Below are 22,705 nucleotides of genomic sequence, written 5' to 3'. Positions count from 1 at the left end.
AGTCAAAATTAATCAGAGATCCCATGCTCCAAAACATACACCAGGAATCAAACTTTTCCACATTCACCCCAAATATACAGGATATACACTACAAGCCTATATAAGAAAGGCCTGAGATTCCCCTTTTAATTGATACAGGATAAAAATGTGTGCTCAAGTTTCATCATCATCATTTATATATGTAACTGGGAAGATTTCAGTTTCCTTTAAGTGCCAGGGAATAGGGTTCTACAACTGTATCTGTAGGATAAACAAGCGTACCAGGATTTTGGAATAGAGGGGCTGAGTTAAAGCTGATGATGAAATATTAACTGGTTAATTAAAAACAAAACCAACCAACCAAAAAAACCCAAACCCTAGCATCTTCAAATTCTGTGATTTGTGTTTTCACCTGTAACCCAGTATTCCTCATTTTAAAAATATTTATTGTTATAACTACAATGCTGTTGCACATTAATCATCTATCTGAAAGACTTGTTTGCAGCAATTTTTGTTTTCTGTCTTGTGTTGTACAACGCACAATCTTGGAACGTGGAAGCCCAGCTTTTAAATCTTTCCTACCACTGTGGTTAAGTAGTGACAGTCTCTCACACAATCCAGCTGACAAGCAGTTTTCCTTCCAAAGGGGAATTTTCCCCAGCAAAGTGGATTTTTTTCCATAAAGGAAACCATCCTACTCAAGTGACATCAGGGAGAGGTTCTCTGACATAGTCTATTCTGACAAATAAGAGAGGTTAAACCTCTTACATAAGCCCAATACCTGGTCATCATCACCAACATTCTAGCACATCAAATTGTTTAGACGACTTTTAACCACAAGAACGTGTGGTGGTAGAGGAACGTTTATTTCAAAATCTCAGTAGCCATATATTTCCGATTGTCTTTTTTTTTTCCTGCTCTGGCAGATTAATGAATGCTTTGGATGCATTTCCAAATTTATCATTTGCATCACGTTCCAAAAAGTGGAAAGTTGCTGAATATGTCTCTTCTAACTCTACATGTACAATTGACTTAAAATCTTGTCAGTGGTTTTTCCATCTAGTGTCAGTAAAATATAAAATGACTGACTGTTTTCCACAAACTCTGAGTGGGCTCATTTTTCTCTGGGAAATACAGACTGTGGCAAAGTTCCTCCTCTACTTTGGTTGGTCCTGCGCTTATTGGCGGATTTTGCTCGCCTCAGAGATTCACAGTAGCCCTCAGTTTGGCCACTTTCTTGGCTTAAATCTGCCTTTCACTCAGATAACCTCATCACTGGCCAGCCTGGGGAAAAGGAAGAACAATCCCCACAGTCTCTGCTGGTCCACCTAGTGGGTCTAGACAGGCCAGGGACCTTCCCCTCTGGTGGGACCCACAGTCCAAGTCCACTCCTCCTGTATCCAATAGGGAATTGTGGGGATGGGGGGAACCCGGGCTCGTCCTCTTCTCCGGGTTCCAGCCCAGGGCCCTGTGGATCACAGCTGTCTATAGTGTTTTGTCTAACACCTGTGTGACAGCTACAACTCCCTGCGCTACTTCCCCATAGCCTCCTCCCAACACCTTCTGTATCCTCACCACAGGACCTTCCTCCTGATGCCAGATAGCATTTGTACTCCTCAGTCCTCCAGCAGCACTCCCTCTCACTCTCAGCTCCTTGCGCACACCTCGCTAACTGAAGTGAGAGCCTTTTTAAACCAGGTGTCTTTATTAGCCTTAATTCTAGCAGCTTCCCAATTGGCTACAGGTGTTCTAATTAGCCTGCCTGCCTTAATTAGTTCTAGAAAGTTCCTGAGTGTTCTGGAATAGTCCCTGTTATTTTACCCAGGGAAAAGGGACCTGCTTAACCTGGAACGAATGTATCTACCTTTGAGCACTCTTTTGTAGCCATCTGGCCTGACCCCGTCACAAGACCTACAATTTTTGGACTACATTTAGTCATTACAAATATGGATTAATTAAAAATTCCATCCAATCCACATCTTGAAACTGGTGTTTATATCACAATTAACAACAACAATATTTAGCACATCTGCTATATTTAAGATTCTGTTCTGGAGCTGAATGCCCAACAATCCTCTCACAAAAGAACTCTATCCCCCAGCATCCCAATATTTAAGCACACAAAAATCACAAAACTCTGAGATGGAAAAGCATCTTACGTCTTACTATTTGCACACCACACTGTAGCACTTAACTATTACTTTGTTGGGATTTGTGGGTACTTTCAACTTCTGAAGCTCAGGTCACTTTTAGTATCAGGTGCCTAAATACAGTTTAAGGAGCATAACTTTAGAGATCCAGGTTTGAAAATGTTGGGCAACATCCTTAGTAAATCTCTCATGAAGGAAAAGAAAATGTTATTCTTTGCCTTTATAGAGGGGAATTGTACTTTGGTGTGTTCCTCTCTCTAGGATATCTAATGTGATTTCTACATAGCAGGTGAAGTCTGTAGTATTCTGCTTACTCTGGGAGGGATGGCTTGCAGAGCTGTGATATAGTTCTCCAGAGCAATGCGGCGACGGTCATTCAGCATGGCTTCCACTCTGGCCATGTGAGTCTCCACTAGCTGCTGTCTCTCATTCGCTGCTTCTTGTTCCAGTGATTCCACTTTCTCCTGGAAATGCTGCATGTTTAAAGAACAATAGTAGAACAATGGTTAAAGAGCTCGGCAGAGCAAGGGTAAGTACCTTTTGCACAAAGCATTAAAATCCTTCTCTACAAATGATGGAAGTGACCTGCCTTTTACTACAGTCAAGTGTGTTGATCTGTACAATTTCTGAACCCTTCCCACACTGGCTTAAAATGGGAGCTTAGGTGCTCACCATGTCTGATCATCTGGCCATATTAACCAATCAAATATTTTTGTCTACTTCAGCATGACAATACATGAATCCTTCATGCAAGTCTTAGGATCCTGTTCAAGGTGATAAGATTCAGTGCAGGAAAGCATTTGATTTTAGTAGGCACCTTGCCCTCGGAGGTTCTCAGGCTCTTCTGACTATCCTGAACATATATATATGGGGGAAAAATAATTCCACCTTCAACAGAATGAAACCTCAGAAATTTACTTAACATTGGTCACTTAGAAAACAAAAAATGACCACGAGCTGGAAAAAGTCTGAATGGACAAAAGACACTGAGCGAGACTGCAGGATTTAATAAATAATATTCTGGTTCTTGATTTGTATCTGTCTTGTGATGCTGCACTGAAACCAACCTGGAAGTATATGAATGCCTTCCACATTAATTCAAGTGGCCCCAGTGGACCCAAAGGAGTCTCTGGCTCTTTGGATTATAGCCAGCTCTACTTGGACTAGGTTTTTGTGTGTGGTTTGTGTGCTATCTGGATGTGTGTGGAGGGGGAATGCTGACCTTTCTTTCTATTAGCATATTCAGATAAATTTGGTGAACCCTCTGCCCTGATGCAGGCCCTCCAAACATTCCCAATATTTCAGGAAGAAAAATAGATAATTTCCAGTTTGGTTGAAGGTTTGTTTTGAGTGAGGTTGGTTCCTATTCTAACCTCCCAAAACCTATTTGCCCATTTCTACATGGAACCAAGATATACAGCATCAGAAGTTTATACTGTTACAATTCTGGTGTAACTACTCACTACATCTGGGATGGTCAAAGTAGCCTAAGGGAATGGGGTTCCTAACTCCTTTTGAAGATCTATCTTAATCTCATTGAAAACTTTCCCCTACAGTGGTAACACTGTACATTGTGAAGCTCTCCACTGCAATTCAACTGCTAACTATAAAAGCACAGACTGATATCTGACAGCTAAAAGAGCAACAGTAAAAGCAGAAAATAATAATTCCCCAACACAAATATGCTTCCAAATTATACCATAATTAGTGTGGTTCATATTTTATTTGCAACCCCAATTGGTCTGCTTGCAATTGTGTTTTTCTTTACCTGGATAACAGCCTTCTTATCAGCCTTTGGCAAGTTCTTTGCTTGGCGTTCCGCTTCTTCCCATTCCCTCATGACCTACACAGCAACAAAACATGGAGCATAACTTTTGAGTTTTCCTCTCATGGTTTGGGATTTAGAACAGTCAAATAACATAGTGCAGATAATCATCTCTTTTGCTCCCCTTATAAAAAATAGCTGCAACATTTAACAGAGTCTTGTTGCCTATTTAAAAACAAGAAATGGATCACCCTGTCTGAACATCATCCAAGTTCTCTTAACTTGAGGTTGCTAGAAGTGAAGCAATGCATTAACTGTAGATGTTTAACAGACCCTCCAGCATCAGCAGAGGAAGTAGAGTTACTAGATGGGTTAACATATTGACCTTTTCATCTCAGAGAAAAACAAGAGATTTAAATCTAGTTTATGTCCTCAGTTAAAATGAATAAATTTCAACTGATTCTAAAAGGAATGCATTCACATCACAAACTTTTCTAGTTTTTGATGGAGTACATCAGCTGGCTTTTGATCAGAACAGGTCAAGACTATGTGCAATTTCTGCTAGTTTGTTCTGTATGCATGCTGAACACAAAGAACTGAGCTTACTTATGTCCCAAGTACAATACTGGCAGAAGAACGATAAAGGAAAACTTGCAGTGGGCCTATTTTGAACAATCTGAAAGGTCACCAGCCACGGAGAATGAAAAGCAATATTCTCTTGCAAAGGGGGGTAACTGCTGTTTCCTTCTCTGACTGTGTGTTCTATACGTGCCATTTGAAATCACTGTAAATTGTTATCAAAAACTTGATCTTGCTCATGAATGTCCCCATTTTCATTCCTAGGCAGCAATCTTTGAAGACAGCACTTTCTGTGCATTAGTAGAACTTCTTCCACTGAACACTGCATGTGCAAATAACACATTTGTTTGCAGTATTGTAAATAAATAAGTGCATGTGCAACAGCCCTTGTTAACCTGAGCAGAGATTCCCCAAGCCCTTCAGCCACAACACACTGGTTTTAGGTAAAATATAAAACAGATTTATTAACTACAGAAAGAGAAAAGGTTAAGGGATTCTAAGTGATAGGCATAAAGGTCAGAGACAATTACCTTAAGAAATAAAAATAGAAACACACATTTTAAATCCTAAACTTTTAGTCTAAGCCAGAGCTGAATCCAACAATGTTGCACCCTGACAGATGGTACAAGTAGGCTACAGTTCTTCCTTACACAGGCCGGGCTAACCTTCCAGTCTGGGACCAATCTTCCCCAGATGAAAGTCTTCTTCCTCCAGACCTTCTTCCAGGTGTTGAGATGGGGGGAGAAGAGAGAGAGAGAGAGAGCGCGCGACGCTCCAAGTAATGATGTCACTTCCCCTCTTTTATACTTTCTTTCAGCTTGCTGGAAAGTTCCTTGCTCTGATGAGGGGTTCAGGCAGTCCCCACTGGTCAAGCAGTCTCTAACTGCATATGTGTCTTCTTTAAGGAGTCTCTGGGATAGTGGATTCTTGATGGGTGTTGATGAGCCATTAATACTGTATGGCTATGGATGGCTACTCAATGGTTGTAACTGAAAGGCTGGTTGTGGGTGTTCCCAACCTCACAACGTATTTCAGTAACACACACATAGTAATACTTAATAACTTCACATACAGTGATAACACATAAAAAGAAAAGGAGTACGTGTGGCACCTTAGAGACTAACAAATTTATGCATCCGATGAAGTGAGCTGTAGCTCACGAAAGCTTATGCTCAAATACATTTGTTAGTCTCTAAGGTGCCACAAGTTCTCCTTTTCTTTTTGTACAAAACATATCAATCATATCACCATGGTGAATATGGTGGTTCCAGGGTGCTGCTTTGAGGTAGAGTATCACAGGAGGAAAAATATAAGGTTCACAGCTACACATGCTATTTAGAAAGAAAGGAAAAAGATTCACCTTATATGCATTTCTAATACACTTTAAGGTTGAACTGCAATTTTGTTATAATGCATCTCTAGGATGGAAAGACATTAATTTGAAGAAAGCAATGCACACTGTTCCTCCTGAAAATGAGAGGACTTCTTTCAAATTAGACTATTTTGTTTTATATAGGGGTGTTTCTGGTCTTCAACAATGACTGGCCAAAAAGTAGTGGAATGTATTTTAGTAGCCAGTGTGATGCTGCGAATCCTAAAGTAAGCAAGTTTTGGACTGCCTGCTTCTGGACTTCAGACGCATATTGTTTTTGAACTGATTAGGAGCAGGGTGGCTGGTATTTAGATAATGGTTAGAAGCTCAGATGTCATACTGTAACTGAAAAATATTTTAAAACAAATAGATCTGACATTATTTAACTTGTAAGTCATGGCCTAGACCTCAATAAACTTCTACTAGCATCTATCAGTTGTAATCAGAAGCCCTAAGAACAGATATGAGGTGATAGTATAAACATGTCCCATCAATTTACAGGGTCTTTTAACTGGAAAACTAACTATCCTATTTTGGCTAGCCCCAGAAACGTGGAACAAGAAAGATGGAGAAGTTACTTATCTTGTACAGTAATTTGAGTTCTACGAGATGTGTATCCCAATGGGTGCTCCACATCAGCATACGTGTGCTCTTGATTGGAGATTTTTTGTCAGCAGCATCTGCAGGTCTGCATCTGAGCCCTAGTCATCCTCATGCCCCAATACAGAAGCATATAGGGAAAGATCAAACCACCACCACATCTGTTCCTTCTCAAATTTGCAAGTCCCAAGAAAGAGACTCCAAAGCAGAGAGGAAGGAGGGCAGGTAGTGGAGCACCCACAGGGATAGATATCTGAAAGAATGCACGTTATTGTGCAAAATAAATAACCTCTCCTTCAAGTAGGAGACTCCTAGTGCTCCCATCAGGAGACTCCCAAGAAGTACCTCTATCACGGAGAAGGGTGCCAAGGAATCAGATACAGTACAGACCCTAGGAAAGCTGCGTCAGTCCTGGAAACAGGCATGAGAACATAATGCTGGTAAAATGTATGAGGCGAAGACCAGGTGGCTGCCCTACAGATGTCTGGAATTGGTACATTTTTGAGACAGGCTACAGAGGTATACTGTGCCCAGGTGGAATGAGCAATAGCTCTCAGAGAGCCACCCCCAATGCTTTGTTGCATTACAGAATCTGCAATCCATTTGGACAGTCTTTGGATAGAGATCGGATGTCCTTTCATTTGTTCTGAAAAAGGGATGAAGAATTTAGCGGATGCCTGAAAGGGCCTAATTCCGTCAAGCCAAAAGCTTTTTTAATGTCCAGTGTGTAGAGGCTCCCTTCTTCTCTTGAAAAGTGAGTCTTGGGGTAAAATACAAGTAGCTGAACTTCTTCATTAACATGGAATTCAGAAGAGTTTAGGAAGGAAGAAAGAGTGGATACAGTCTCATCTTATCTTGGTAGAACATCATATTTGGTGAGTTCGTCTTTAAGGACTGAAGTTCCCCCACCCTCCAGGTGGAAGTAATGGCGACAGTGAATGAGATCTTTAGGGACAAATGAGGGAAGAAACAACTCTCCAGAGGTCCAAATGCGGCTTTCCTAAGGGCACTGAAAACTAAGGCGATGTCCCCTGGTGGAACTGTTTCCTTGATGGGAAGGAAGAGGTTGAATAGGCTTTTGCAATAGTGGGGTGGGAAAAGACTGAGAATCCTCTACAGAGGGTGAAATGCTGTCATGGAAGTATACACCCCAAACTATGAGGGAGACATAGTGAGTGATAATCCTTGTGGGAGGGGCAGTACCAATGGAATTCCCATGCACATCTTTTGAGGGCCCTTCCACCAGTTCATAGAATTAAGGACCTTCTGACGTCTGGACACCTGCTTGGATAGATTGTGTCTGTTGGGGGTGTAGATAGTTCTCAACCATGCTTGAGGACACTGAGAGTGAAGTCTTGCTAAGGGAATCACAAATGTGCAGGCTGCTACATAGTCCAGAAGTTGTCGGCACACTCCTGCAGTGTTTTATGGACCCTCTTGTATTGTTGAGACAAGGTTGGCTATTGTGGTGAATCAGTCCCTGGTTCAATATGCTCTGGCAGAAGAGGAGTCCAGAGTGGCTCCGATGAAGTCTATATGTTGTGTGGTGTTAGGTCAGACTTCTCCAAGTTGAAGTTGAGACCCAGAGAGTGAAACAGAGACAGGACCTTGCTGGTTGCTGTCTGTGATTTGAGAACTGAGGGACCCTTTAGGAGCCAATCGTCCAGGTAGGGAAAGACTATGATGCCTTTCTAGTGAAGATGGGCTGCTGCTGCTGACAGAACTTTGGTAAATACCTTTGGGGTGGCAGAGAGGCTGAAGAGTAGGATGTAATACTGATAGCGATCCCTGTCTACCATAAAATGTAGGAATAGTTTGTGCGAGGGATAAATGATTACAGGAAAATAAACATCCTAAAGGTGAGGGAAACAAACCAATCTCCTGGATCCAGAGAGAGATTACTGTTGTTAGAGTCACCATTCTGAATCATTGGGAGTGGACAAAGGTATTTAAAGTCCCGAGGTCCAGGATGGATCTCCATCCCCCTCTTTTCTTCAGGACGAGGAAGTACCAAGAATAGAACCCTTTCCCCGATGAAGTCCAATGGGACAAGTTTGACTGCCCCCAGAGCTAGGAGGGATTGTACTTCCTACCTTAAGGAGTCTTTGTGAGAGGTGTCCCTGAAGAGGAACAGGGCAGGAGGGTGGTAACGAGCTGAACTGGAGAAATCACCTCCAGGATCCATCCACCTGAGCTGATAGGATCCCAGGAAGGCAGGAAATGGGACAGATATTCACCCTAATGGTGGGAGGGGAATAGGTGCTACGTAGGATCAGGAACGGCAGATAGTTTGTGACCCTCAACCACTGGGTCAAAACAGGCATTTTGAAGATGTCGCTGGCTGGGAGGTTGCTGAGGAGGACGACCACTTCTTAGGGTATCTGGGCTTCTTCCTGGACAGTTCAGCCAGTGTTGTGGGTGAGATTGTTGAGTCATCTGTGACCTGTGGTATTTTCTTTTTGTTGCAAGAGCATTGATACTCAAGTGTAAAAGTTACAGTTCTAGAACTGTTAAAATACAAACAGTCAACATCACATGTCAAAACATACAAAGTAAACATGCTCATAACAAACTCTAATAAGTTCTCAGGCAGCATTTTTCTTATTTTGCCTATCAGTAAATTTAGATTATTATCAATAAAAATATTTTTCGTGGGTTTGTATTGTGGTGAAATTGACATTAACTGAGATTTACTTTTTAAAAAGCTAATCCTTCCAAGCCTAATCATAATGGTGAAACAAGGAGAGGTATAGAGACCATCAAACCATTGGTCTGTGAATCGAACAGTGTGGTGTATTTAGAAATACATCTATTAGTGTACAGGGTGGTACAATGCATTAAGTGCATATTAAGCACTCATCGCTTTAGGTCATGATTTTGGTGGCCTTAAAACCTTGCCCAGACCATAGAGGCAGTTTCTGTTTAGAAGACTGAATTATCATGAATGCTGCAAGTTATGAGAGAACATGGAAACTACAGCATTAATTCAAGTCACTGTGCCTTTCTAAAACACCATGGTACATGTTAAGTCTTGAGCCTCAGCCTAGATTAGCAACTCTGTATGATCTTTTTTTTCCCTTTTGTGGCTTTAAATCAGACCTTTAACCTCTCTTTGATAGTCCTTTTCACTCTGAATTTGCAGTTAGAAGTTTTTGAAAACAACATTTCTTTGCCAAACAATTGGTTTTTGTCCTCAAAACTAACTTTGAAATTTAATGTCAAAGCCATTTTGCTAATCCATATGATAAAAACAAGCATTGTAGGCAATGTGATAAGGACATATTTGGCTAGACCAGGTTTCACAGCCTGTTATCATTTCCCTAAACCATTCAGGGTACAGGAAGTGAGATTATACAGTGACAGCTCACACAGCCAGGTTGAGGAGATGATAATTCTGGGATCCGGAGTTCAACTCTGGTGTAGTGAGAATGAATGGCTTGTGAAAAAGTAGAATAGCATGATTATCTTTAGAAACAACATTCACTATAGTATTTGCACAAGCAGTATTTTAGAGGTTGGATTTTTGCAATCAAATTTAAAGTGCCCAAAGCCTCTATTTACACTAGTTGATCAGAAAAACTCATCTTTTTTTTTTTTGCCAGCAGCCATCCGTATGCATCAACTCCACAACCCAAAGAAAACTTCTATTTTTTTTAGGTCATAGGTTTAGAGAAATTATGAAACTCCAACCAAAAACTGTTAGCATCTGTATGAGAACGAACAACTGCAACAAGAAAAATCATTCTGAAGACATACATTTGCAGAAAAAGGCTGCCTCAGGACCATGAAGTTGTCTCATATGTGCTTATAAAGCTATTCTCCTTCATAGTAAGAACAAAGCTATCAAGGCTATACAGATTTACGGCACTTCAAAGACTTGGCTGTTTCATGCCGGGAAAATGACATCATCTAGGTTGAGATTTAAGATGCAAGGCATTTCCAAGTCAAACAGTCGTCAGAGTTCAGGACACACTGCATGCTATACTTTTTGGGGGGATAGGAGGGCAAGAGGAATACAAGGGGAAAAGGGAGTAACAAAAATGTTATTTATTATTAAGACAAACGCTAATCACCCAAATCCCATTATACTTTGACCAGAGGAATTTATTCTGGCTATATTTTCTAGTGCATGGTAGGCCTACCTACACAGAGGGTATATATGCTAATTGGTGTAAAATCAATCATGCTAGTACAGATACCTATCTCAGGAAAAGGTTTTATTCAGAATGCAAAATCATGACACCATGGTGAATATCTGTCGAGGGCTTTCTTCCTAAACTCTGAGGTTCTGGCTTCCTCTGGAACTACTACGGGGGTAACCTCAACAATGCCCAAAGAACTGTGGCTCAGTCGCTAAGGAAGCACTGATACTACTGAAAAAGCATTAACCAGACTTGGAGTTGAAAATGATTCCTCACATGGAGCAGGATCACACAGACTCTGGGTGAGAGGAGACAGCACGTCCTATGGGCTATGGTGGGGAGAATCATAGAATCTTAGGACTGGAAAGGACCTCGAGAGGTCATCCCGTCCAGTCCCCTGCACTCATGTCAGGACTAAGTATTATCTAGACCAGTGGGTCTCAAAGCCGGTCCACCGCTTGTTCAGGGAAAGCCCCTGGCGGGCCGAACCGGTTTGTTTACCTGTCACAGTCACAGGTTTGGCCAATCACGACTCCCACTGGCTGCGGTTTGCCGCTCCAGGCCAATGGGGGCTGCGGGAAAGGCGGCCAGCACGTCCCTGGGCCTGCGCCACTTCCCGCAGTCCCCATTGGCCTGGAGTGGCGAACCGCGGCCAATGGGAGCTGCGATCGGCCGAACCTGCGGACGCGGCAGGTAAACAAACCAGTCCGTCCCGCCAGGGGCTTTCCCTGAACAAGCGGCGGACTGGCTTTGAGAATTACTGATCTAGACCATCCCTTACAGATGTTAGTCTAACCTGTTCATCTAATGATGGAGATTCCACAACCTCCCTAGGGGATTTATTACAGAGCTTAGCCACCCTGACAGTTAGGAAGTTTTTTCCTAATGTCCAACCTAAACCTCCCTTGCTACAATTTAAGCCCATTGCTTCTTGTCCTATCCTCACAGGTTAGTGAGAAATTTTTTTCTCCCTCTTCCTTGTAACAACCTTTTATGTACTTGAAAACTGTTATGTCCCCTCTCAGTCTCCTCTTCTCCATACTAAAACCCAATTTTTTCAATCTTTCCCCAGAGATCATGTTTTCTAGACCTTTAATTGTTACTGTTGCTCTTCTCTGGACTTTCTCCAATTTGTCCACATCTTTCCTGAAATGTGGTTCCCAGAACTGGACACAATACTCCAGCTGAGGCCTAATCAGCGTGGAGTAGAGCGGAAGAATTACTTCTCGAGTCTTGCTTACAGCACTCCTGCTAATACATCCCAGAATGATGTTTGCTTTTTTTGCAACAGTGTTACATTGTTGACTCATATTTAGCTTGTGGTCCACTATGACTTCCAGATCCCTTTCCGCAGTACTCCTTCCTAGGCAGTCACTTCCTATTTTGTATGTGTGCAATTGTTTGTTCCTTCCTACATGGAGTGTGTTGCATTTGTCCTTATTGAATTTCATTCTGTTTACTTCAGATCATTTCTCCAGTTTGTCCAGATCATTTTGAATTTTAATCCTATCCTACAAATCACTTGAAAGCCCTCCCAGTTTGGTATCGTCTGCAAACTTTGTAAGTGCACTCTCTATGCTGTTATCTAAAATAATTTATGAAGCTATTGAACAGAACTGGACCAGGGGGACCCCTCTTAATTTGCTTTTCCAGCTTGACTGTGAAACACTGGTAACTACTTTCTGGTAACGGCTTTCCGACCAGTTATGCATCTACCTTATAGTAGCTCCATCTAAGTTGTATTTCCCTAGTTCGTTTATGAGAAGGTCATGCGAGACAGTATTAAAGCCTTACTAAAGTCAAGATATACCATGTCTACCGCTTCCCCCTATCCACAAGGCTTATTACTGTTAGGCACCATTAGGTTGATCTGACATGATTTGTTCTTAACAAATCCATGCTATTACTTATCACCTTATTATCCTCTACGTGTTTGCAAATTGATTGCTTAATGATTTGTTCCATTGTCTTTCGGGTATTGACTTGTCTGTATTTCCCCACTTTGTCCTTACTTCTCTTTTTATAGATTGGCATTAGAAAGCCACAAATGCCACTGTGAATGTGTGTGGGGGTCCCAATAGCGCATCATATCCTGACAGCAGCACTAGAGCCTACCCACCGAGTGTGGGGAATACAAAAAAAGTCAGGCTGTGAACCATATTTGCTGACCCATCTATCCCATAGCTGGTATTGACTGCTGCTCCAGTGTGGTGCTGAATTGCCAGCAGAAGCTGGGTTTTCACACTGGTGGTGGGCAGCAGGGATGGGCCTACCAAGACTACTGCTCCGAGCCTGGCTGATGAGGGGGACATGGACCATGAATGTCTGGTACAGGGAGTAGCAGCAGCCCATCTGAATTGTGTGCTTTATGGGTGTCACTGCATGGGACACTGGAGAGTTGATGCCCTCTGAGCCACCATCTCAGGAAGGAAAGCTGTCCTATACTATATAATATAGATCTAAAAAACCCATAAAAGATCATAGCAACATCTTCCCATGACACAAAAAGCCTGGCCCCCCACAGCAATATGAGGGAATTAGCTTCTGAACAGCCTAGAGGCAGAACCATCATCTGCTGGTATTCTAGAAGTTTAAGTCTCACCTCTCACATATGCAACCCAATTGTTCAAAGTTACACTGTAGGATGAATAACAGAATTCAGCACTTTGGTTTGGAACTACTTTATATTTTGTTTTTCCATAGAAATAGTTTTGCACATCACCGCAGATAAGCTATGGCAAATTATGATCAAATCACAGATATGTGATCCATTTGTAAGTAGCAAAACTTTCTGTCCTGGCTCATGTCCTAGGCAGCAGTACCCTTTCACCTTCTGCAGAGAGTCAGAAAGGAGAGGTTACTTACCTGACAGTAACTTGAGTTTTCAAGACATTTGGTCCCTAGATGTGCTCCATTGTAGGATGCATGGATGCCAGTCAGATCAATCTGATCTCCTTCTTTGAGAAGGTAACTGATTTTTTTTTTAGACAAAGGAAATGCAGTAGATCTAATATATCTGGATGTCAATAAGACATTTGATAAGATACAATTTCACATGGGAAATTATTAATTAAATTGGAGAAGATGGGGATTAATAGGAGAATTGATGGAAATGGTTAAAGGGGTGACTACAGTGGGTTTTACTGACAAGTGAACTCTCAGGCTGGAGGAACGTTACTAGTGGAATTCCTCAGGGATCAGTCTTCAGACCAATCTTATTTAACATTTTTATTACTGACTTTGGCACAAAAAGTGAGTATTTGCTAATAAAATTTGCGGACGACACAATGTTGGGAGGTATTGCCAATACAGAGAAAAACCAAAATACCATACAAGAAGATCTGGATGACCCTGTAAACTGGAGTATTAGAAATAGAATGAAATGTACTAGTGCAAAGTCATGCATTTAGGGACTAACAAAAATTTTTGCTAAATGCTGGGGACTTATCAGTTGGAAGCGACAGAGGAGGAAAAAGACGTGGGTATGTTTGTTGATCACAGGATGACTATGAGCCATCAATGTGATGCAGCCATTAAAGGCTAATGCAGTCCTAGGATGCATCAGACGAGGTATTTCCAGTAGAGATAGGGAAGTGTTAGTACCATTATGAAAAGCACTGCAGAGACCTCATCTGAAATAGTGTGTGCAATTCTGGTCTCCCATGTTTAAGAAAGATGAATTCAAACTGGAACAGGTGCAGAGAAGGGCTTCTAGGATGATCCAAGGAATGGAAAACCTACTTTATGAGAAGAGACAAAGAGCTTGGCTTAGCTTAATCAAAAGAAGGCTGAGGGCAGATATGATTGTTCTCTATAAATACATCAGAGGGATAAATACCATGGAGGGGGATGAGTTATTTAAGTAAACTGCCAGTGCGGACACAAGAACAAATGGCTATAAACTGGCCATCAACAAGTTTAGGCTCAAAATTAGACAAAGGTTTCTAACTATCAGAGTGAAGTTCTGGAACAGCCTTCCAAGGGGAGAGATGGGGGCAAAAATCCTAAGTAGCTTCAAGACTGATCTAGATAAGTTTATGGAGGGGATGGTACAATGGTACTGCTTACAATGGCATGTGGCAAAAATAGCCAACATGTGGAGACAGGACATTGGATGGGGGAGTGCTCCGCGTTACTAAAGAGCATTCTTTCCCAGGTAGCTGTCTGGTGGGTCTTGCCTACATGCTTAGGGTCTAACTGATCACCACATTTGGGGTTGGGAAAGAATTTCCCCCCAGGTCAGATTGGCTGTAACTCTGGAGGTTTTTCACTTTCCTTTGCAGCACGGGGCATGGATCATGGATCATTTGCAAGTTTAAACTAGTGTAAATGGTGAATTCTCTGTAACTTGAAGTCTTTAAACCATGATTTGAGGATTTTAGTAACTCAGCCAGAGGTTAGGAGTTTATTTCAGGAGTGGGTGGGTGAGGTAGCCTGCAATGTACAAGAGGTCAGACTAGAAGATCACAATGGTCCCTTCTGACCTTAAAATCTATGAGTCTATGTGCTCTTGGCTGCCTTGTGCCTCCAAATTAAGGCATATAGGGAGGCACAGACCTGACCCCACTCAGTTCTTTCTCAATTGTGAAGCGGAGCCCCTACAGTTGAGGGGAAGGAGTGCGGGAGGTAGACTACTGATAAAGACAAAACTTCTTGCAGAACTGAAGTTATTGTAAGATAAGTAACTGCTCCTTCTTCTTTGAGCTTATGTCTCTACAGCTGCTCCACTGTAGAAGACTCTGAAGCAGTAACTCAGCAAGGAGGTGGGTGCTGAGAAGGCAAGTTTAGGACAGTTCGGAGGACTGTGTCAAGAAAGATAGTATCTCTGGAAGCAGGTAAGATGGTGTAATGCTTGGCAAAGGTATGGATAGAAGACCAAGTAGCAGACCTACAAATGTCTGTTTTAGGAAAGTCCCTCAATAGAGCCAAGGATGTGGGATGTGTTGTCACTATGAAGAGGCTATATACAAGCCAATGCATAGCAGATTATGATGTAACCTGAACCCCCTTAGTCTTTTTGTGTGGAAGTAGGCTGGTCCTTCATTTTCTCCACAAGTGATACAAATAGCCTAGGAGAGGCCCAGAAGGACTTAGTCCTGTTGTCAAGGTAGAAGGCAAGGGCCCGTCTGATGTCTAGCTGGTCTCCTCTCTGGAGATGTGAGCTTTTGGGTAGAACGCTGGTAGGCGAATCTCTTGATTAATGTGGTATTCCAAAGAGACCTTTGGGAGGAAGTGAGGATGGGGACGCAGTGCAACCTTGTCATTACAGAACGAAGTATACAGACAATCAGCCATGAGAACTCTAAGCTCTTTCATTTGACTAGCTGAAATGATGGCTATGAGGAACGAAGTCTTGAGGGAGAGGTGGAGAGAACTGGTAGCCACCAGTTCAAAGGGAGGCTTCCTCTGGGCATTATGACCCAAATTTAAGTCCTGTTGGGGGACTGGGTTCTGTACATGCAGAAACAGATTGCATAAGCCCCTGAGGAACCTAGCTGCAGTAGACTGGCAAAGACTGTGAAGCCTCTGATGGGTGAGTGGAAGGCGGTGATGGTGGCCAGATATACTCTGACTGATCTTATAGATAGATCTTGCATTCTTAAATCCAAAAGGTAGTCCAGGATTTTGCAATGCAGAATCACTGAGGCTTGGGAAGAGTGAAGAGCAAATTAGGAATGGTAGCATTTCCACTTCTGAATGTAAGTCTTGCAAGTATTAGGTAGGAGAACTGACTGGACCGTCTCTGAACAGGTTAGCTCCATGCTCAAGAACCATCTAGCAACCATGATTTCAACTTCAAGGAGGAGAGGTTGGGATGGATCAGGATTCCTGAGTTCTGGGACAGGAGATCTTTCCTGAAAGGAAGTAGAACAGGCATTATCACAGATATGTAAAAGAGGTTCAAGTACCACACTCATCTTGACCAGGAGAGCACTATGAGAATAACTATTGTGCTTTCCTCACACAACTTGAGTAAAGGATTAGAGGTAGAGGCGGGTAAACATACAGCATGATATGCGACCACAGTGTTAACAGGGCATCTCCCACATCCTCCTATGGAGCAGAAAAGATGGCATTTTGCATTGTTCAGGATGGCAAAGAAGTCTGCTTCTGGGGAACCCCAGATCTGGTAAATGCTGAGGAAGACAGAACTGTTGAGCTCCCACTTGTGATCGTGAAGAAAGCGACTGCTCTGGGAACCTGCAGTTGTATTCTGAAGACCTGGAAGACAGATAGCTGCAACTTCTATCTGACACGAAAGGCACCAGTTCCACAACCTTAGAGGCCCTGCACATAAGGATTGGGATTTTGCTCCATCCCTGTCAGTTGAAGTAAGACATTGCAGCCCTATTGTCTAGCATTATCTGATGGAGTGGCCTTGTATGGTGTGAAGGAAGCGATGGCAAGCATAAGAAACTGCTCTCAGCTCCAGAATGTTGATGTGGAGTGTGACCTCTTGTGTGGACCACCTGCCCTGGGTCATGGCACGTTAGGAGATGGCCCCCATCTCAGAAGAGAAGCACCAGTTGTGAGGATCTTTTGAGGGTTGGGGAATGTGAGAATGGGGTTTCCATGGAGATCTTCAGTGTGTCCTTCTACCATCAGAGAGAGTCCAGAACCTTCTGAGGTACTGGGACTCATTTGGAGAGACTCTTTGGTCTGTACACAAACCTTAGCCATGAATGTGCAGGCCAATATGTGGCCCACGAGTTGTAGGCAGTTCCTTGCAGTTGTTTGTGGGCTCTGTGGTGGTTGTCAAGATTAGACTGGACAGTGGAGAATCTTTTCTTGGGAGATAGGCTCTGGTGGTTAGGGAGACTAGAGAGGCTCCAGTGAAGTCTCTTCTTTAGACTAGGGTCAATGTAGGTTTCTTTCAATTGATGCAAATGCCCAGAGACTGAAATAAGGCTAGAGCCCTGGAAGTTGCTGACTGGACCTTTAAAGTTGATCGACTCCTGATGAACCAACCATCCAGGTAAGGGAATACTACTCTGCTCCACTGATGTAAATGGGCTGCCACCACTGAATGAAGCTTTGTAAAGACCTTCAGGACTGTGGAGAGCCTGAAAGGAAGGATTCGGTACTGGTAGTATCCTCAGTCTAGTTTGAAGCACAGGAAGTGTTTGTGGGATGGGTGTATAGCTACATGAAAGTAGGCATCCTGAAGGCTGAAGGTGAAAAATCATTCTTCTGGATCTAACGATGGAATGATAGTGGCCAACGTAACCATCCTGAAGTGCTGGGAAAGGATAAGTGTTCAGATTTCTGATGTCGAGGATCAGTCTCTATCCTCTGCCTCTCTTGGGAACTACAAAATAGTTGGAATAGAACTGATGAACTTTGGGGGAAGTGGCTCGATCAGTCCCAAGAGTAGGAGAGACTGGACCTTTTGTTTCAAGAGATCTTTGTGAGGGGGTCCCTGAAGCGTGATGAAGAACGGGGAATAGTGTGGAAGCAGATGGAGTATCCCAAATCGATCACTTCCAAAAATCTATCCCTCTGAGGTAATTAATTCCAAGGCAGGAAGGAAGTGGGATAGCTGATCTCCAAAGGGGAACTAGATGGAACCATTCAGCACAAGATCTGGGAACGTAGATTGCTCAAGGCCCTCTATCGAGATGGCAAAACTGTTTCTTACACAGAGGTGAAGATAATCTTGCTAAAGAAGGGGGAGGATCCTTTTTCAGAGCTCTAGATCTCCTCCGCTGAAAGTCCTATGGTCTGGGAAACACTTGTTGAGGGTAATGGAAAGGCCTAGATTGCTGTGATGTGAGACCTAATAAACTGTCTCTTTGTTGCAGGAATGTAAATTCCCCAGAGACCATAAGGCAGCTCTCAAGTCTGTCAGTGTGGAGGGAGAAGTCCGTATCAGAGCTGAAGAACTTGGGTCCTTCAAAGGAAGGTCTTCAGCTGTACTCTGCACCTCCCTCAGGAGGCTGGAAGCCTGGAACCAGGATACTCTCTGCTTAACCACGGTCATGGCTCAGAATCTAGAAGTTGTGCCTGCAGAAGAGGAAGTTACTCACCTTGTGCACTAACGATGGTTCTTCGAGATGTGTGTCCCTAAGGGTGCTCCACTTTAGGTGTCTGTGTGCCCCTGCACCTCTAATTGGAGATTTTTGGTAGCAGTGTCCCGTTGAGAGCATGTGCTCTCCCTCTCGCATGGTCTGCCTCGAGGCTATTTAGCACTGCATGGGGAAACCCCCCTCACTTCCTATAGAGAACTCCGAAGTAGAGGGGAGGAGGGTGGGTTGTGGAGCACCCATAGGGACACACATCTCGAAGAACCATTGTTACTGCACAAGGTGAGGAACTTCCTCTTCTTCTTCGAGTAGTGTCCCTATGGGTGCTCCACTTTAGGTGACTCCGGAGCAGTACCCACCACTGGAGGCTGGGACTTCAGAGTGGAATCTTTTACTACAGAGAGTACTGTGGAGTCAAACATGGTGTCAGCGGCCAAACCTTCAGGGATCACATAATGTTATGCGAAAGTATTGGCAGAGGTCCCAATCGTTGCTCTATAGATTGGGGAGATAGGGGTATCCCTATGGAATGTGACTGAGGTAGGAACTGATCTCACGGAGTGCGTATGGACGGAAGCAAGTTGTGCTCTAGCTAAGTGATTAACGCAACTAGAGACCCATTTGCATAGTCTTTGAGGAGATATCACAGAGTTTTTGGATCTTTCTGTGGATGAAAGGAAGAGTTTAGGGGATTTCTTGAAGTCCTTAGTCCTGTCCAAGTAGAATGTTAATGTCCTTCTAATATCTAGCATATGCACAATTGTCTCCCAGTTGTCACAATGTGGTTTTGGGAAAAAATAGGGAGATGGATCTGTTGATTCATATGGAAAGTGCAGAAAAAGTAGGGAGAAACTGGGGATATGGCCTTAGAGTTATTTTTTTTTTATAAAGACAAAGGCTGTGAATGATGGGTGTGGCATCAGGGCTGCTATTTCTCCTATGTGCCTAGCTGAGGTGATGGCAATTAGAAATGCTGTCGTCATGGACAGGTGTAAGAGAGAACAAGTTGCCCTGGACTCGGAGGGAGGTCTAGTCCAAGCCCTGAGAACTAGATTAAAGTCCCAGGCTGGAGAGGGTGGTGTCATATGGGGAAAGAGTCCCAATGCCCTTAAAGAGTCTACGCATTAGTGGTTGAGCAAACTCGAAGTAGGAAGCCATTTTCAGCATGAGATGTACCTTAAGGGAGCTGAGTGAGAGTTTAAAACGTAGTGCAAAATCAGACGGAGGAAAGATGAGGTTGGGTCTGTCTATTTGAAATGGTACAAACTTGGAGTTGTTTCATTTTCTAGATAGGTATGTGGAGTGGTCAATTTGTGGTTGTGTTGCAACATGTATTTCAGCTTGTCAGAGCATTCTGCTTCTAAGCCTTGGAACAAAGAAAGATTCAAGCCTGGAGGCGGAGGACCCATGGGTTGGGGTGAAGGGTCAGCCCATTGTTTTGAGAGAGGAGTGAGAAATGGGCTTATGTCAGAGGAACAGGAGGGCATATTGCCATCTGTGTCAGGTAAGGGAGCCAGACTTGTCATAGTCAAGATGGGCAATCACAATAACTCTCGCTTTGTTTCGTTGAATTTTCAACAGAATCTTGGATAGGGTAGGAAACTGGGAAAAGACATACAAGTGGGCCCTGTCCGCTGGGAAGATGAGGGCAACTGCCAGTGAATGTTTCCCCAAAGGGTGGCTACATCTTGAAGCACCTGTGAATTCAGTATAAACTCACTGTCGTGAGAAAATTCCAACTGAGACTGTTGGTTATCTCCCGTTCTGTATCCCTTGTAGACAGACAGCTGAGATGAGCACATTGTGATGGGTTCATCAATTCCAAAGTTTGAATGCTGTCTTGCAGATGGAGGGAGATCTGGCAGCTCCTTGGCAGTTTATACTCAACATACAGGTCACATTAAGTCCATCGTAACCTTTGTGTGTTGTTTTTGATGAAAGGCAGAATTTGGGCACAGGTACTCCTGACAGATCCTAGTCCCAAAAGAGTGATATGGAAGGTCATTTCGTCCTGAACCTTGTTGTTATGTAGTGATCTCCCTAGAATATTAGGGAGACATATGTCCCAGGGTGATGAATGTGGATAGTGAGAGGAGCGCTCTCGCTTGTACTGCATCAGGTCGGTGCTGATAAAGTCCAGTCACTGTACCAGGGTTAGTATGCCACTACAATGAAGTGAACCTTGGAGACTACCCTGTGTAGAGCAGTCTGTTCCTATAATGATCCTGCCTCAAAGGTAAGCAGCAAGAAATCTCCTGTACGATGGTTGTATTGAGATATGGAAGTAGGCACCCTGTAAGTTCAGGGCTAGAAATCAATCTCTTTGCTCTAGAGCTGGTCCTAACTGCTGTGAAGTAAGGTAAGTTGACATCTGAGTCGTGTGACAGGTGTATAGATGGCAGCTGACGCTGTAAGGTATCATTGTTCAGGCCCCCGACCAGCTCATTAAAGTGCTTATAAGAGGCAGTTTGAGACATCATGGACTGGGGTGCAGACTGTTCTCACTTTTGAGCCCTGGGCCTCTTACACTGTGGCTCATAACAGCACAGAGATGGTGAGTATTGAGAAGATTGTGATCTGTGGTGTGACTGAGAGGTATATCTTCTCTTCTGTTCCACAGTATAGATTCCTAAGGAGTGTAGTGCGGTCCGAGAATCCTTCAGGATGTGGAGAGAAAATCTGTCTTCTCCACAAAGGGTTTGGCCCTTCAAATTGGAAGTCTGTAGCTCTTTGGGCAATCTAGAGACATTTAGCGAACAAAAGAAAAAACCCACAAGCCACCTCAGTATCATTGTCATGGAGACTGGGCGAGCAGCTGTAACAGCTCTAAAGACCTGTAAAGACCTTCAACTTAAATTGGAAGTTGGTGTCTCTGAGGGAGCAGAGACAGCTTGAATGTCTGTCACTATGGGGAAAAGACCTGTGGCAGGTCTGGCAGGGTGTGATGAAGTTTTCACACCACACTTGCCCTGAAAGGGTTAATGAAGACTAAGAAGGGGTCTAATTAACCCAGCCGGACACAGCTGAGAGGAGAGGAATTACGTGGCTAAGTATTCCCCAGACCGAGTGAGGGAGCCTAGATGGGAAGGAATGAGCTGGGCTAGATTTATTGACAGGAAACTGGCAGCTGAGGGGGCTGCTGGGAAAGCCTGTAGTCACTCTCTAGGAGGAGTGTCTGGAGGCTGCAGAGACGTAGCCTGTAGTTGCTCCCTGGGAGGAGGGAGTGGTGAAGATGGCAGACCCAGAGAAGGAAAGGAGAGCCACAAGATTAGGAAAGGACTCAGAGAAACATGGCGAGGTCCAGGGTGGAACAGACCGTGACTGCTTACTAGAAGGTCCCTGAGCCAGAATCTGAGGTAGAAGGTGGGTCTGGGTTCCCCAACCAGCCAATGCGGAAGTGGCACTGGGGAGCAGTGAGTAGGAAGACTGCCTGAGCCTGTTTGCGGGAAGAGACTTTCCAACCTCAGAAGGGGAAAACATTAGGTAACCTGGCTGGAGGGCCAAGTCACAAAGAGGCTGCAGAAACTCGTGGAGTGAGAGAGGGGCTGCAGACCCAGAAAGAGAGGTGGAGGATGGCGTGCAATTGTGGGAAGGGGCATTGACCTTGTGAACTATTCTCTAGAGCAGTGGTTCTTAACCTTTACTGCAGCCTGCACCCCTTTGGCTCTCAAAATATGTTCTCGCACCCATTATCAAAAATAATTGAAGTAGACCAGTTCTTTAAACCTAGATATATTTTTTGTTTGTATATTACAGTAATCTTTAAAAAATGTACGTTAATACATACATAGGTTTGATGAAACAAAGTAGTTGTATTTATGCGCCTGTGCTTAATTTGTTTTCGATGATTTACCTTCTAAAAAAATCTGGCATGTCTTGCACCCCCAGAAATGGCATCTCGCACCCCCAGAGGATGTGTGCACCCTAGGTTAAGAACCACTGCCCTAGAGTGACCAGGAGGTGGCACCATCCTAGCAGCGCGCAACCCACCCCGTCACACAAGGCTTAAACACCCGGATCTTTGTCATAACCCAAGAGGTAGTGGATCAAAGAAAGAATGAGAGAAAACAGGAAAAAAAGGAAGGGGAACCCTC

At 43.5% G+C, this 22,705-nt stretch overlaps 1 protein-coding gene across 5 annotated transcripts in view; it reads right to left on the bottom strand.

The window, feature by feature from the left end:
* The window catches only part of LOC119850223 (amyloid beta precursor protein), a 296,641-nt gene that overhangs the window by 66,400 nt on the left and 207,536 nt on the right, over positions 1–22,705 (bottom strand). For all 5 annotated transcript variants that reach the window (XM_038388150.2, XM_038388151.2, XM_038388153.2 and 2 more), the window contains 2 exons: positions 3,898–3,972; positions 2,444–2,602 (listed from right to left, as the gene is read on the bottom strand). In XM_038388150.2, the coding sequence (XP_038244078.1) occupies positions 2,444–2,602; positions 3,898–3,972 (234 nt within the window). The remainder of the gene's footprint in view (positions 1–2,443; positions 2,603–3,897; positions 3,973–22,705) is intronic.

Source organism: Dermochelys coriacea, chromosome 1 (assembly GCF_009764565.3).
Source record: "Dermochelys coriacea isolate rDerCor1 chromosome 1, rDerCor1.pri.v4, whole genome shotgun sequence".
In the NCBI taxonomy this organism is placed as follows: Eukaryota; Metazoa; Chordata; order Testudines; family Dermochelyidae; genus Dermochelys; species Dermochelys coriacea.
This window is presented reverse-complemented; position numbering and strand designations above follow the sequence as displayed.